Genomic DNA, 18,107 nt, shown 5'->3' on the forward strand with positions numbered 1-18,107 from the left:
AATACAAGCAAATGGTATAAATAATCCAATGTCATCAAATGACACATTATGTAATTGTTAAACACAGCATGACAACCAATTTTACTTGCTGGTACTAAAAATGACAATGAAGCTTCAGATGTTGGTCAATGCTGATACATCCATTTTTTTCCATGGAAAAATACTATGCTTTAAAATTAGTGTTTTATAAACTTAAGTATTGAAGAGTAGGCTATCATGCTCAAACTACTCAAGCACACTACTACAGCAACTACGATATGTCACACAGTGCAACTATGTGCTGTTTCAGGCTACATTGGTGCCAGGATTGGATAGAATATATTCTCGCTTTATCTCAGATATCCAATTCATTTGATCTATTGATACTAATAGATAGTTATATATAAAAATGATTATCTACCAATTAATGAATTTTGAGAACACCCATTTTTAATGGAATAGCAAACAGTGTCAAGCCTATTTATATGCACTTTTTTAGTGTTATAAGGCTTCCCTGTTTTTTCAGTATTTGTGTTGTTGAAAGGCTATGCCTGCTTTGTTCTTGCCTTATTTTGTTTGTTCAAATGGCCAAGTCTATTTTTGATGTTTGGCCTTTTATGAAAACTCCCTATTTAATTAGTTAATCATCAAAAAAGTGTGAAGATTTATAACATAATCAATAATGACTCCACTCACTGCTCCTTATGCGCACTTTCTTTCTTGTTCTTTGTGTTCTGGCACACTCTACTGAAAACTGAGTGTGTTTTATTTACTGAAGCACACTGCAATCAGCTTATTACTCGCTCATACACTTTCACTCTCTCTATGTGACAATCAGGACAATATATGCTAACGAAATCAGTCGTCTAATGGAACCTGTTAATTAATTCCTCTCAGACAGGAGTGCTCTATGTGTGTGTGTGTGTGCACATATTTGTGTGAGAAATCACTCTGCGCTTTTGTTGGCGTCAGACCACAGCTTTTTCTTCACTTTTTAGCCAGACAAATCGGGGGGTAGCTGGGAGTTTCAACTGGAACTTATATTGAAAGGTACAAATTTGAAAGAAGATTTCAAAAGAAACCTTTCAGACAGACTTTTGCTCAGCGTTCACTGGCAATGCGAGATATTCCCAAATGATCAGGACCAAGTGCCAACACCAGTGAATCACAAAGAGATTAAGAAGATCAAGATCTGAGAGCTTGGCAAAAGGCAGTACATGGGTTACTGAGTTCACATGTTCTTTGTGCTGACGTTTTTGTGGCTATATAAAGCTATGTTAAGACCTATTGGAATTCCTTAGCTTGACCAGGAAAGGTTTTATCATTTACCTCCTATGAGTGCCTTTGTTTTTATAAAATGTACACCTTTGTGGAGGCAGTGGAGGAATTCCCATACGTCACCCCACTGTTGCGCTCCCTTCACTGGCTTCCTGTATCTGCACACATCAGATTTAAAACCCTAATGCTTGCCTACAAAGCCAAAAATGAAATGAAATATGAAAATGAGTGAAATCTCGAACTGTACCACGAGCCCTTCGAGCTTCGAGTACAGCTTGGCTTGACCCGCCATCCTTCAAGGCCCGTGGAAGACAAGCGTCGAGAATGTTCTCCGTACTGGCACCCAAGCAGTGGAATGAACTCCCACTGGCTGTCCGAACAGCAGAGTCTCTTGCTGTCTTCAAACGTGGACTGAAGACTCATCTCTTTACACAGCACTTAAATGAGCATTGAATTAAGTATTGATTGCAATATATTGTGCTGCACTTAGGTATTATATTTTATTGTACTGCACTGTGTATTGTAGTTTACTTTATTGTATTGTATTGTATTGCACTGCATTGCATTGTATTGTTCTGTGTTCAACTCTGCACCTTTTCGCTCTGTATCAACAGTGATTTTTTGTTTCTAGCAGTACCTGAGCTCAGGACTGTCTTTCTCTCTAACTTATTGATAATTAGCAAAGATACTTTCTCTAGATAGACAAAGCACTTCTGCTCTGCATAAGAGCATCTGCTAAATGCTGTAAATGTAAATGTAAACATTCATAAGCTTGATGCACATGTTTAATGTTCAATGTTACAGAAAGGGATCTAGTCCCTTTTTTTAACCTTATCTTTCCTAATCTGTGTCCAGCGATACACTGAGATGCTGGCAATACCCTCTTTAACATATTTGAGTATGACACTAGAGTAGGTATGATGCATGTTTGCCCTTACTGGGCATAGTAAACACCTCTATGACCTAAGAATAGCTCAACTATTTTTTTAACTAAACTTTTTTACAGCCTAGCACTCTTGTAAGTAAGCCATCACTGTGGTGGGTTTAAATTATGAAATGTGTAATTATAGTGCACTTTGTGTGGCTCTGAAATTAGGCATCTATGTGCATCATGACCTGCTGGCAAAATAATGGTCATCTGTTCTGGAAATAGTGACTGCAGGTAAAATCTTGATTTGTCCAATTGCCAGAACCTTTACCAGCTACTGGGCAAGGTGACAGCTAGGGATTTAATATATTTGCTTCACAAATCCGATGTTGGCTGTGAACAAGTATGCTTTCCTTGTGACTTGTGTTGACAGGATTTAACCTTAACCTGTCCTTTCAGTGCTGCTGGTGTTCTGCCTGCACTGCGGAGTAAGCCTTATTCCACAAACTTTTAAATCTTCAGTCACATACTGACGAAAGTGATGCACTGAACTTTCTTGATTCTGCTATGTGCATAATTTCAACATGAATACAATATCACACCTACTCAGTTTTTAGTTTACTTACTTTTGAACCAAGCAAGTTCAATACATTGTTTTTTCACTTTTGTTCTTATGAAACGCACATGTAATATTAAGCCCTATTTGAGCTGGATTTGGTTTACATGAGGAGGTGCAGTAACTGAAGTGATTACTGGTGAGAGCCATGATTTAATCTGTGCCAAATTTGTGGTGTAATAATTCTGGAACAAATTACCTTCTATAGTTTATCAAACATGGGAGCTCCTTCAGTAATAGCAATCTTGTTTGAATCAAAGTCATGGTAATGAGAAAACCCAATAATAAACAACACTACCTTGTTTTTCAGTGACTGGAAGGCAAGGCTTAATGGTGTTCAAAAAAAAGTTCAAAATATGACTACTGTAGTCTACATTTACACTGCATTTATGCTGATGGTCTAATTAGAAAGCGAAGAAAACATTATAAGTACATCTTGCGAGGCAAATCAGTTTCTGCGTTGTTGGGCACAGAGATGGAAAAGTTCAGGTCCAGAAAATAAAAATCCTCCTTGAGATTTTGTTCCTACAGTCTGGCTTTTCTCAATAGAGCTCAAAACTAGAGTTTGTGACAAAATACTGAGGAGGATTTTTACTTTCTGGACCTGAATGATCCCCATCTGGTTAGGTTGCAGCATTCCTTAAGTTGAATAAGACCACTTTTGCTACCCTGATGCTATTCTGTCTGGTGTTAACTGGAAGCAGCTAATTAAGAAGCCCTTCCTGAGTTGAAGAGCAAGTAAACAAAAATGTGCAGGAGGGGGTTGGGGCCTGTGATCTGAAGTAATTGGGAGTACAGATCATCCAGTCCAATCCTTTACAAATGATATTACCGGACCTCGTCTGGTAAAATTATGGGGCTCTAATATTTTGCTGTGTGGTGTCAGATAGTGGAGGATGGGTTCCCTTTTGAGTCTTGGTTCCTCTCAAGGTTTCGTCCTCCTGCTCTTATGGAGTTTTTCCTTGCCACTGGCTTGCTCATGGGTGCTAGGACCTGGATTTTTCTGTAAAGCTTTTTTGTGACAAAACCTGTAGTAAAAAACACTATATAAATAAAGTTTAGCTTGATTTTGACTAATAGAGCTTCAGACCTCTGTTTCCTGGACAGCAAAACTTTTGGTAACACTTTTTTCAATATTTGGATAGCCCTGTAGATGCTTTGTCTAAGATTTCCATGCCATTAATTTGTATTTAACTAAATCTCTTAGATTGACCTTAATTTAAATTAATCTTGCCCTAAACCTAACTTTCACTCTAACCCCAGCTTTAACCTCAACCTCATACCTAACTCTGGTGCTCAGGTATGCAGGAAGATGTTTCAAGTTGGGGGTGCTGACATTTTTAGCAGCATATCCATGACAGCACAGTGACATCATGCTAAATACTAGTTTTTTTTTTTCTTTTCTCATTTGAATTGTTTACTGAAAGGCAATAAGATACAGGTGTACACTAACCATGACAGCAACAGCTGATGTGCTAATAGTAATATTATTAGAACACTGGATTTTGAATATATGGACAGTTCTACTGATTTTTTTTACTTAAATCAAAAAGACTAAAAAACAAAAGTATTCATATCTTAGAAATTTGTGAGGTTTATGATCTATTTAAACCCAAAGCAATAATTGAGATAGTAATAAGCTAAATAAATCATTATTTATAGGGTACCTTCTATTGGGAGGTGGTTGGCCTTTTTTTAGCATTAATATGAAAGGCTTTATTTTTCATGATTTACATTTTTAAACAAAATAAAAACTTGCTGTCCTATATTTTTACATCCCTACCAAAACAGTTTTAGTACAGAGCGGAGCCTTATTTTAGCCACATTGCATCCCTGTCCCTCATGGCCTCTTGATGAGCAGTTAGATCCCACTGTTTTGGAGCATATGTGTCCCAAAACCTGAAAGTCAGTGTGTGTGACGAACTGTCACCATCAAGACACATTTTCTGTGATTCAGTAAACTTTTATGTGCTTTAATGAAAAATGTTGTGTACCACATATCTTCAACAGTTAAACAGTGACAGTATTGAATATTCCATCATTTGTTTTAATAGAATAAATATAATTGAGGTATAGCATCATTTAAAACAAAATATTTTTGATCTAATTCGGTAGAACGATTCCTATAAATCAAACAAAATAAACATACGATACTCCACCTTACAAAAAGCACATATGGGTCTTTGCTATACTCATAATATTTTAAAGTTCTGTTATTTTTCTGTTATTGTTTTTAGCAGTTGCATTTAAACAGGACTAAAATCTGAGGGTTCTGCAGCCCGTTCAGCTGCAACCCTGCTGCTCAGCTCAGGTTCTTTTGATTTATATTTTATTGAATAACAAATGGAAATGAATCGACAAGAAAAGGAAGTCTTGCTACCTTTTGTTTTGGAAGTGTAATTAGGGTACAGTCAGTGGGAATGTAAATTAGATCACATTACTCAAACACAGCAGCAACTTTTTTTAAAAAACTTGCATTACTGCATGGTGCAACTGCCTCTTATTATTGGCTACTAAAGAGACAGAGTCTACATGAGTGAGTGACAGAATGAACAAAAAGAAACTCTGTGTCTCTAAAGTGTCTGGCCTGATGCAGATCCCCATGTGGTAGTCCTAACTGTCTCAATCTTTCTGAATGCAGATCGATCTAAGTACCCTTTCATCAGGCTCTGCAGAGCTGCTGTTGTCATTTCACTCCCGTTCATGCCAGACAGCCATGTTGCTTAGTGACATGAGAGTAAGAGTTTGACAAGACAAGAACGATTTTCAAATATTGATTACACATGAGTTTAAATATGTTGAAATCTGGTCAAAATGGACATGTAAGTGTGTAGTATGTGAAATTGAAAAACAGTAGTCATCTCTGAAGCATGTCACTCAGTTCATAACTCTGTTTTCATCTGTAAATGTGGCAAATAAACACACACACACACACACACACACACACACACACACACACACACACACACACACAGTAACAACCCTACTATAAGCAAAACTGAGGGTAAACGCACAGAGAAAATGCCATACCATGATCCAGATTAATATAGTGTTCCTGTTCCTGACTGATGATAGCAGTTTGTGGATGAAATGACACGAGTGAATAACTGTTTTCTAAAATGACAGCCATAAACACAGCTACAGAAATGTGTCAAATCTTTCCTTCTACTGTCCAGTGCCTGTCTTTCTTATGAATGTGCACTCATAGCTAGGAATTAAAATATTTTTTTCCACCCTAAATTCCCACATAGTAAAAATGTTAAATGGTGATTCTGAGAGATTTGAGGTGAAGCACCATACTAGATAATCAGTTGTTCATAGCAGTGGTAATACAAACGAGAAATGTGTTTAATGCCTCTAAAAGCTCTCTCACAGAAAATTATTACACACAGTGGTTATGAATATTCTGACCAACACCTACATTTGCTTTACAATAGATTGGAGATGAGGTCATGACCTTTTTTTTATTATTATTTTAAATTTATTTAAATACATTTGTGGCGATGAGGTGCCATCATATCCACCCTTGTTCAAATGATGTTTTGATGCTTGTCTTAGTGGGTGAAAAGGCACAAGTCCTCTACAGAGAACACACTTCTGCTCATGTTAATTGACAAATGTTTATTTGCTGAATTTAACAGATGAGGGAAAAAAATAAACATAAAATGTGGCCTGTGCAAAACGTTATGGGCACAGTTATGTTTTTATTTTAGTTTTATACCAAATAATTTTTACATGGTAAAACAGCAAAAAAACTGTTTATACTGTTGTATACTACTGTGCATGTAGGGCATTATAAACATTTTTTTTCATATATACAAATATTTCATATATACAAAGTATTGGCAAAAACCACCTTGGATGCCTTATTTCTAATTTAAATCTACACAAAGTTATTGTTGCACTGACACATGATTTTTTTCTTTTTGTCTTTGCCAACATTACTCTTTTGGATAAAAGGAAAATTGCTATATTTTGTGTTGCAATCCTTGGTTCAATGAGGTTCTATACTACATTTAAAAGTTAACATTTGTTGTTTTTCGGCAACCTTCCATCAAGATTTAATCAAAATTAAGAACACACTCTGGAAGTGGGTGAGAGTTATTACATCACCATGCACCAGCAGGTAGGAAAAATATTAACCAGTACTATCATGTTTTACCTCCCACCAACTTTTTTTAAGAGTGCATTAAATTAAGCAGAAGAGTCTGTAGTCAGGTAAGCTAGTTCCTCTTTCCTGTACTTAGGCCACTGTATTACTACAGAGATCTCCTTCGGGAGAATCTTCAGTGGATGATGTTTACACTGATTACAGAAGTACGGGAAGACCGTCTCTGTAAACGTGTATAGGAAAGTTTGTAGATGGCGGCCGCTGATGAAATTCCAAAACGAGACTTGTCCTTTATCAAAGTCCAGCTCCACTCTGATCTTCCTCAGGCTCTCCCTCACTCTGAGGAAAGTGGTGGGACTTCCAGAGGAACTGGATCCATACAGAATGTTCTTGTAATGGCATTTCCATATGCCACCGCTGAAGAAAGCCTTACCCTTTTTCATAGACCCTGTTACAACACCTATAGACCACTGTTCACAATTTTCCACATCAACATCCCAGCAGTGCATTCCTGAGTGAAAGCCCTCAGATCCCTGGACCCACAGATAATGGCCAGATCTCTCTGGGTTTTCAGGGAGCTGCTGGGACTCATATGTACATACAAAGCTGGTCAGATCATCAGAGATGGCGAGGCATTCGTGTGCAGTGTTGGAGTCTAAAATCACAGGAGCTAGAGAAAGGGACAAAATGTTACTACAAAACTACAGCTCAAACATTATTGTTGAAAATGCATTTAATTATATAAAGCTGGTTGCAGGTAAGTGTGCAAAATTATTTTAAAATGTGGTTCCTGTGCAATTTCACAGGTTTCCATAGTAGTAAACAGTAGAAAACTATATAAGAAAAAAACCTTGAGTTTTGCGATATTGTGCAAAAGACTATCCTTATTTAATTTAATTAAATTTAATTTCATTTAATTTTCTGTTAAAGCATCCATTCAGATTATTAGTTTTTCAGGAGATATTTCACAGAAGATTAAAAATAAAATACAATTGCGTAAGAAAAGACAATGGCAAAGGAAAATAAGTGAGGAAAAAAAATGATATCTAAAACCAAACCTGACCCCTAACAACCATCCAAGACCTGATAAGCCACAAAACTTTCACCTTCAGATAAACAGTAGTAGCAAGTCCATAACTGTAGGCCACCAAATAGAGCTTTGCGAGTTTAGTACCTGTGATTAATGAAGGTTTTCATTCTGAAAGCCCTTCTATATTCAGTCACTGCAAATCAGCAGATCAAACATGCTCATTCTCAGTATGTAGACCACCCTTCAGTTATTGAATTTATAGTCAGACAACTCGCTTGCATAAAGAAGGGGAAGCTCAGATAAAATAAGTTAAAAAAAGTTTCCAATTAAAAAAATATTAAAGTTAAATAAATTTTATTTAATTTCAATTTAATAAAAAATATTAAATGTTAAAAATATATAGAAAATAAGACTCCTGAAAACAGAAGAATGTCCAAGATCACCAAAACTGTCAGAATAACAGATAAATGCTTAAAGCTTTCATCTTTGAAAATTAAGCCCCACTCTAATCTAAAAAATCTGCTTCTGATCTTTAAAAAAAAAAAAATCCACAGGTGTTTCTGTCCATCCTTCCACTCTGAGAAGACAACATGGAAAGGGTTTGTAGTTGTCAAGAAGCCCTTACTCAGAAAATATACAAAGAAAGAATAATATTTTCAAATCAAGCATAAACTACAGGTGTTCTCAGTATAACAGACTGACCACCCAGTCCAGACCTCAGCATCACTCAATGTGTTTTGGATTGATTTGATGGGAGAATGAAAAAAATGACTGAACTTTGGAGGTGTGGAAAAATATCCCTACACATTTCTGTGAAAAGCTGAAAGCAAGTCTGAAAAGAATGGAAGCTGTAATATAGATGAAGAGTGAACACATTTAATACTGAAAAAGGTATTTAGTTGTTGTTTCTGTCCAACCATGTTTTCATTTTTTTTCCATTTTTTCTTTATGCATAAAAGTGATAAACATGTACTTCATGGCCATTTTGACTGGAAATTTCGAATTATTGCACAGTGCTGTCCAGAATGACTAAGAAAACTATATAGCATCTAATTATTCTGTAAAACTATATAGAATATAACTTTAATCAAATTAATATACAGAATATCACTATGTTGTAGTTTCCAAAGTGATCAAATCTTGAAGATAATTTGACAAATACATTGTATGTGGAAATACACTATGATTGTTCAAGACAAGTTGTTAAACTTTTGTTCACCTTCTTAATTTTACCAAAATACTCCAAGTATTGGCTAAAACCTCCTTGGATGCCTTATTTCTAATTTAAATCTACACAAAGTTATTGTTGCACTGAAAATAACAAAACTGACACATGATTCCATATTTTAAACAGTAATATAGCATGTGTGTCAACAAACCGAGTTCAAAGACATTAAAATCATTACCTGCCTATAGAACTTACTGTATTTGATTATATCTTTCATCTTCTCCCACACTCTGAACTTCAGGTTGCCCAGATGCTTTGCCACATCAATCAGAGCTCCAGAGAGGATCTCCGGATCCTTGAGCTTAGACTCAGTTCTGGAATAACATTCAGGAGTCAGTTCTGCTGTTGAAAGTGACTCAGAAGGTGTCAGGTTACAGAAAGAGGCTTGTCTCTTACCTTCCCACTGTAGCTTTGTAGTTCTGTATATGAAGGGAACAAAACAAGTATTTTATCACCTTGATCTTTTACAGAGGAGTGATGAATTTCTGTTTGATAAGATTGCAACAGTGAACCAAACACTATTGCACTGTGCTGTCATGAAGTGATTGGATAGTGGCACAATTCTTATTGCCCTGGCTCCTGAATTTGAATTTGAAATGAGACAGTGATGTTGAAGTTACAGTACGGAATTCAACTTTAATTTGAAAGAATTTCCAACTGTATGGATGAGCCATATAGGAATCACAGCCTTTTTTACATTGTCTCCCTATTTCAGTGGGACACAAGTAATTGCATAAACGCACATTAATCTCAAAGAAAGGGTCATTGGTTTTGGCAGTTTTAGTGAAGCTATTTTGAAACTTAAAACAAGAAAGCTCCCTCCAAAGCCTCGCCTCCAAAACTCAGACGTTGGAATGCCTAAATGCTGGTGCTAACATTGTTGTTTTTTGCCCTTTGATAGCTTGACAAGCTGAGCAAAATTGCTAAATAATTACCTGTCTAGGAGATACAGATCAAGGCCAGCATCTCTCTTCACACCCTTAGCTCTCCCTTAGCTTCCTCCAGCATTGGAAAGCCATACAATGTTAATTCTTGGATTTGCTCTGGGTCTTTTTCTTTTCAGTTTCTGTTCCTCTGTATTTTCTTGGTATGTTTGGCACTGTAAAACATTGAATGGCATTCTTGGTAGTATTTGCTTAGAAGAACTAACCAGAAAACAGGATACTTAGCTACAGCCTCTTGCTCCCTGCTGTTACTCTGTATGTGCAACATAATTGACCAATGGCAAGTGGACACACCTCCTCATCCTGACTGTTAGATGAGAAAGAAGGTGCTCTCTTCTCTTGATTAGTTAAATGTCGGATGGGCCACTTCACTTGTCTTTTCTCCTGTTCACAGAGCCATTTGCAGCAACAAGGACCAGATTTTTCCTCTGAGTGCATATTTTATTGACAGCTGTCAGAAAGTGAGGATTTTGCCAATTATTTCAAAAAGTGTTCTGGCTTAAAAATATATAAACCCACCCTTTAAAAAATATTGTGAAAACTGGTCACAATTCCTTGGCAGTTGATGACTGTCTGAAGGAGTCACTTGATGCTCTACCAGGCCTGTAATGCAGCCGTTTTCAGTTCTGCTCATTTTAAACATTTGTTGCTTTGTATCTGGTCTTCAGTTAGTGAAATGCATGCTCTGTAGGGTTCTAATGTGGTGACTGACTTGGTCACACCAATTTTGAAGCAGTCTACTCTATGGCGGATTTCCTGTTTGTGTCACAGCACGGCTGTTCCCGCCTGTACTGGTGTGTCACAAAACACTGCTTTTGTCAAGTTATTTAAAGACAGAGCCAGAAACTTTGATTTTATTTTTATTTTTTTCATTTATTAGAGCTGGAGATGCTTCTCTCTGTCTGCTCCTTGCTCCCTAAAATGAAATGTTAGCATAAGTTTTGCTTCAGACTTGGCTTTTTTAAACATTTGTATTGTCAGCTGTTCGAATCAGTTCACCCAGTATGTACATTAAAGTATACTCCTCAGCTGGCTGTTGCTCCTCTGCTGATGTCGTCATGTTCTTGAATCTTCATTGGCATGCAATGAACCTCTGCATAAGATGGCTGGCAAAAGATCTACCCATTGGATCCTTCGTTGCCATGGAAAAGTGCACAGTTGGAGCCTTCGAAATGGGACAGCCTAATTGCACCTGTGACTCAATCGGTCTTCAAATGCAGCCTCCGAAGGACGCAGCACCTGAATTGGGATGCTACTGTTGTCTTATTGAAAGGTGAACGGCCAGAGTTTTAAGGTCTGTGAGTGGCCTTGTGTTTCTCTATACAGCATTTGTCCTACTGGTGTGTTAGTTGGGCAATTCTGTTATTCTATTTTCTATTTTTTCTTTTTTCGTTCTCATTCTGTTGGATTAGATCATCTTCATGTCAACTATCTGTACTAATTTTAAGGCTCAGAACTCTTTAAGGCTTTTTAACATTGTTTCTAGCAAGCTGTTGCTTGGACTTTATGTTCTTAAGGCTTACCAGGGATGTTTTTTCCAGAAACAGTTTTTCCTTAATGTTTGAGAGAATTACTTTGTGACTGAATGTTGTGGTAGTCTTTGTATCTTAATCAGTTGAATAGTTTCCCTTCAGGATTGGAAGTATTCTTCTATATAGTACTTCATAGTCTTTCAGTGTCTTCGCCAGCATCAAAGGAGCTATTATGAAGTTCCAGTGGATGACAGCAGGACTCATCAACCGAGTTCGCCATAAAAAGGGTGCGTTAATTGGCCACTTCTTTGATTCGTGTTGCTGGATTCTTTAAATGCTGTAGCCTCTGTCTACTCTGGCCATGTTTAGCCATTTCGTTCGAAACCTCTTCAAACAGGGAGCGTCTGCGAAGAGTCTCTTCTAATTTTTTTTTTGGTACAGAAACATCAGCCTAACTGTTTATGAGCCTTAGCAGTGCGAAATGATGACGAAGGTCGAGTTGGACTGACCTAAAAGTCGCATGAATTCCGATTTGGCTGTTCAGACTGAGTCGCATCGCTGCAGATTGGATACGTATCGATTTCAGTATCACATATAAAAGTGTATATAATCAGAATTGAAAATGTCAGATTCAGTTTTTGCTGTTCACACTGACACATAGATGACACATCTGTGTCACATATGAGGAAAAAAAAATTTATTTGGGCCACTTTTACTTGCTGTATAAATGTGGCCTTGGATACATCGCAATGCGGACGTGGATGATTCTGAATCAATTCACAAATGTCAATTTGATTTTCTAAATTAATTGATAACGTAGTGCAAAAAGGCAGAACTTTGCAAGGTCCAGAAGTGCAGCGCCCAGACAGTCTGTGGCAGCACACTACATTAAAAGCTAAAGCAGGGATCGCAACCCGAATGGTCTTTTTAACAAAAATCTGACAATGACTTCAGTTTTATTTGCTTTTTTTAGTGTTTGGCAGTTTTGTGTTGCAGATTAAATGCATCAGGAAACCAGCTGGAGTGATTAAAAATGTAAATAAGTCTATTCGACTCCAAATTATGTATAAATTATGTATTAAACCTCTCTCTTTGCTTTTTTCGTCAGCTACTAGCTATGTGAACTAGCAGTTATAGGCTACATTAATTACAGCCTTTAAGATCATTTTTTGTTGAAACTGTATCTTTGTTTTACTGCAAATGAGGATAATTTTATTTTTACCTAGAAATCTAACTCAAATGTAGAGTCACAGAAGCGTATTTCACTGTAACAGGGGATTTTATCAAAGGTGAGTGGCAGTCTGCGTCATGTACTCCAAAGAAGAGCAGTGAATGAATGTCTTTCAGTGGGCTTGCCATATTGCTTCCATTTGATTTATTAGTAAAAGATATTGGAAATAAGTTCATTATGGGTCATTACAAATACTTTGCTCTGAAAATACCCGGTTGTCACACAGTGAGAAAAAAGAAATCCTGTATAGAAAAAAAAGATGCATCAAGATCGTTTTACAGCCTCTGAATTGTGTGTGTGTGTGTGTGTGTGTGTGTGTGTGTGTGTGTGTATATATATATATATATATATATATATATATATATATATATATATATATATATATGTATAAAACAAATTTGGTTTTTGGTTACTAAAATTTGACGTGATTTAATGACACAGGGAGTGTCTTTGTTAACGCCTGCATGTGGCCAGCTGAAGAGGGGCTGTGTGCGTTCACGTCCATCAAAGCTCTGGAGCAGTGTGTAAATGCCGAGTTAGGCTCATGTGCGGCTGGTTCAGATCAACCTGTTCTTTTGTTAACACTTTCTATGGAGACTATACAAGCTGTGTGTGCATTTGAGCTCCTGTGCCAGCAGTAAATGCAGCTTAATGCTGCTGAATTCACTAATAAGAAGGAGTGTCCACAAATGTTTACATCCTGTATTTTAACCCCACTATCATAGTTTCGTTTCAAATTCAGTGTGCTGGAGTCCAGAGCCAAAACAACAAAGTACACTCAGCATTGTAGCTCTCACGTCATGAACAACATAATACCTTAAGAAACAAGATGTCTTCAGATGCTAAGTCCTCATGTGTGGATGTGATTGTTTCTGAAAGATTCAGAATCTCATGGTTTATGCTGCTGGTAGTCTTCTTTGTTATTTGGCTTTTCACCCTCACTTCGGTCCTCAGCGCAGATAAACTGTTTTCTTCCTCATCTCGTAGAAACTGGTGAAGTTTCTCGAACTCCTCCTTAATTCTTCTCTCTGTGTGTTCAGCTTGGCTCTATTGTGCAAAACATTATCATCTACTTGTACAATTTGTTGAGCTAATTGATCCATTGCATCACTCATTGCCTCGTAATGTATTCATTTTCTCACCATAATGTGTTGTGCAGTTTGATCACAAATCAGTTTTGCCTTCAAAAACGAATGAAGCTTCTCTTGCAAGGGTTTCAGTTTGGCCCGAAGCTCTTCCTGGAATGATAAAGTGTGTACTATTAAACCATTTCTTATTTTCTATCATTGTAAAAAGAACAAAAAATGTGAAAATCTGTTAAGGTATTAAGAGAGATAGCAGTTTTTCTGTTCAAGGGGAACACTGAGTTTTCAAAAATTCTGCACAATTAAATGGAGATCTAAACAAAGTTGTTCAGAGTGGTTTAATGGGAAATGTTCCATCACTCAAGAGTTTTTCACAGTGAAGGGTTTAATACCTCTAAAAGCTTCCTCACAAAGTTATTACACAAATCAATGAAGTATACATGGCCTGATGTTGGACAAGTTTTGCTCTCATAGTTTTATGAGAGAGTTTTGGCTTAAATGCATTTTAGTTCTTTTTTTATTTTTAATCATGGCAGAGGGACACATGCAGGGTGTTGTAAGGCAATATAGTCCTTAAAGAAAGATTCATGACTTCAGATCTATGACTATTTTACCATCAACATCACATATGAAACATCAGAGGGTATGTGTATGTTCACTGGTGGTTAGTGAATAAAATGGCCACAATTGTGTTTTCTTCATAACAAGTATAAAACATCGCGAACAGCAAGCTAATGTCTCGGTAGCTAGCTAGCTAACTAACATTCCTGTTCCACCTTAAATAGTCCAGCAGAATTCACGACTGAAGTGACTGTTCAAGAATTATAGAGAAATAAGTGCAGCCTCACCCAATTCATGGTTGAACCCAGCATCAAAACTATATATAATAAGATCACTGATGGTACTGGATGGTGAAATGGCTTGAGAAATGATGCACAGTATACACTGCAAACAGACCTTTTTGCCAACTTTTTCGAGTAAAAATCTCACTAGAAATTGAATTGTATTGGTTTTATTGTACTATTGGACATCATTACTTTTTAGCTTTAGCTTTTATCCATGTGCAGAATTGTCTTAGGTGTATGCACTTGGGTTATAGCAATTTACTCACCCTGTGTTCCAACGCTGCCTCATCCAGTGGTCTGAAACTGTGCCGGCTGTGCAGTTTAGAGTCCCGACACACTACACACACAGGCTGTTTGTCCTCCAGGCAGAAGAGCTTCAGTTCCTCTTTATGCAGTATGCACAGTGTCTCAGATCTGACTGCTGAAGTGTTTCTCTCCTGATGAAAATTGTCACACAGCGCTTTTAGTTGAAGGTTAGGTGGAGGAAAACCTTTGGGACATTGTTTCCTGCACAAAGGACATTTGAGAGTTTTCTTTGTCTGCCGGTACTCCTCCCAGCAGTTCTTACAGAAGCTGTGACGGCAAGACAGCAGCACAGGATCCACATAGATATTACAGCATTGAGTACAGAAGAGGTCCTTCTCAGAAAGAGGTGATTCTGCTGCCATCTCTTTATCCAGAGTCTGTTCTTGATTGTCAGGAACCTTAAACTGTTTCTTCAGACATTGTGTAAGACTTGACTTCCTTGTAAGATTATTTGTCTTGAACAGGTTATATGATCTGAAACATCTGTTAATATTCTACTATATATATCTGAGGTGGGGTTTTACAATAGGCAAAAAGGCTCAACTCTGAAACGGCTCTCTTTCACTTTGTGTGTGTCTGTGTGTTTGTTTGGTATACCAGTTTTATTCATTTATGAAATGCTTTCATTCATTAATAGATGAATGGAAACAGCAAGTAAATGAAGATCTACAATAGCCTAAAGAGTCCCAGTATGAATAAGAGTCTTAACTATTTACAACTATTAACAAACTAACATTTGGACTTTAGGCAGTCATCAGTTGCTAAAGTTCAAAGTTCTGTTTCCTGACCCAGGTCAGATGTGTACTGCTGATGAAACTATGGTTTAAAAACAACTCTAAAGAGAGCCGTTTCAGAGTTGAGCCTTTTTGCCTATTGTAAAACCCCACCTTCAGATGCAGTACAGTAGAATATTAACAGATGTTTGAGATCATACAACCTGTTCAAGACCGATGATCTTACAAGGAAGCCTCTATAAGAAGTTTCTCGACTAGCTCCATAGCGTCAATAGCCCTGGTTATTTTTGCTACCAAATGAATCTTACGAAATACTCTAAAAAATCATCATTGTAAGTAAAATTGGTTTGGGATAGTGTAGTGCTTAACACCTCTGCCTTCTACGCTGTAGACTGGGGTTCAATCTCCACCTGGGCAAACACCCTACATTAAACCAATAAGAGTCCTTAGGCAAGACTCCTAACACCACCTTGGCCTGCCTGTGTAAAATGATCAAATTGTAACTCGCTCTGGATAAGAGCGTCAGCCAAATGCCGTAAATGTAAAATTTTAATCACCTACAAAAAAGCATGTTCAGTTCAAAGTCTACATTGTTATCTGATTTTTTACATTACATACAAGAGCCGCCTTATTATTATCTTAAGGCCAGAGTGCACGCCTGGGACAAACAAGAAGAACTAACACAAACAAACACAATCGTTTGTGTACCTTTCAATCTAGTTCATTTTACCTGTGAGTTCTTTTTCTAAATAAGGACAACAGATTAGTCAACTTATTTTTACTTAGAAAATCAAAAAAATATTTTCCAAAAGTTCCAATCACATCAAGTCTCTGCAGAAGGGATCACTGACACTAACAGATACTCATATATGTAATTTGCATACAAATGGAAGGTGGGTGTGGTCTAAACCATAAAGTTATGGTACATAGGGTAACAACTCTAACCCTAACCCTACAGTAGCTCGTTTTGAGTTTATTGAAGTTGAAATAAGTAAGACACAGATCATTGTTCTGTCTGTTACGATTAGAAAACTAATTTAAGACTGGATGATTACTTGCTTTTTAAGGTTTTAAGGTTAAAACTTGTTTTGTTTTGTTTTGTTTAAAACTTGTTTTGTTTTTTACGGTGTGATCTTCTTTAATGGTATAAAAATATAAAAAACAAAAACATAAGGTTAAGTTTACTTACAGAGATTATTATCAAACTAGCACTCAAGGGCTAGGGCAGCAGTGTAAGTCCAAAGCTTCCACACTAGGCTATACAAAACAGTAACAAGACTGTGTGTACTTCAGCCTTAAAGCTGGATTCACACAACCCCAATCAACACTGAAACACCCTTCACTGTAAAGCACAAAAGGGACCATGTTTGTCCAGGTGGTATAACTGAAATAATATCAGACAGCTTAGATGAGGAAAACTACATGGCAAACTTAAAAACATGAACATATTTGTCATAGGCTAAAGCATGAAAAAATGTTTATGGGACATTTATTTCTTACCTTTGATGCACTGAGGTAGATGTTTGCTCTGATGTTTTGACACAGCCCATTTTAGATTTTGTTGTATGAGAATTGTAAGTACCAAAGTTCCAGACAACAGTGATGTTGTTTTAAATTGTTTTTGGCTTTGCATGGGTAAAAAAGACATACTCCACTCTAAAAAGGACTCACTTTAGCAGGTCCCACAGCTGTGTCTTTTGACCACAGCTGGAGCATCAATTACAAACACTGGCACACAGATAACAGACTGAATGACTGAATCAGTGATGGATAGAAACAGTTGTTAAGCAATGATTGGAGGCCAAAAAAGAGGTGGAACTTATCAGTGAGCATAACAATTTTAATTGGCCAAAATTGAGTGACAGCACTCACGGAAAACGAAGCAAGTTTAATTACCTTAATTGATCTGGACAGGACCAGGCTCAGCCATGCCTGAAATGTATTATGAAGCATCAGTTGTCATAAAGGCTGCTTTTGTCAATTTCGATGTCATCAGTGTTATGACAACTGATGCATGTTAGAAAAACCCTTAAAGTCAGCAACACTATTGTTGGGTAAAGTTCATAAGGCTAAATGACACCCACATAAACTTATGGTAACTAATATAACCCCACATAAATGTTTATAAATGCTTGTTCCAATGGGCATCATCTGTCAAAGGCTACTTTACTCTGATAGAAATCTGCAAATGTAACCTTATAATGACGCCTATTGGAATAAGCATTTATAAAGATTTTTGTTGGTCTATGTCAGTTGTCATGACAAGCTTATGTAGGTGTCATGTAGCCTTATGAGACCTACAGTGAAGTGTTAGCAAAAAGTCTATAATAAGTTTATATTAGATGTCATGAAAGGCTTATGTGTCACAGCCTTATCAAGA

The 18,107-nt window shown here is 37.0% G+C and overlaps 1 protein-coding gene across 1 annotated transcript; it reads right to left on the reverse strand.

Annotated features, from left to right (window-relative positions):
- Nucleotides 1-6,346: 6,346 nt before the first annotated feature.
- LOC108428946 (tripartite motif-containing protein 35-like) lies at nt 6,347-15,437 on the reverse strand. The gene is made up of 6 exons (XM_017700742.2): nt 14,954-15,437; nt 13,900-13,995; nt 13,574-13,804; nt 9,507-9,529; nt 9,306-9,424; nt 6,347-7,522 (listed from the first exon to the last, which is right to left on the reverse strand). Exons 1-6 carry the CDS (start codon nt 15,353-15,355, stop codon nt 6,936-6,938), a joined length of 1,458 nt encoding a protein of 485 aa, XP_017556231.1. The 5' UTR covers nt 15,356-15,437; the 3' UTR covers nt 6,347-6,935.
- Between the last annotated feature and the right edge of the window lie 2,670 nt (nt 15,438-18,107).

The sequence above is a fragment of the Pygocentrus nattereri genome, chromosome 7 (assembly GCF_015220715.1).
Source record: "Pygocentrus nattereri isolate fPygNat1 chromosome 7, fPygNat1.pri, whole genome shotgun sequence".
NCBI lineage: Eukaryota > Metazoa > Chordata > Actinopteri > Characiformes > Serrasalmidae > Pygocentrus > Pygocentrus nattereri.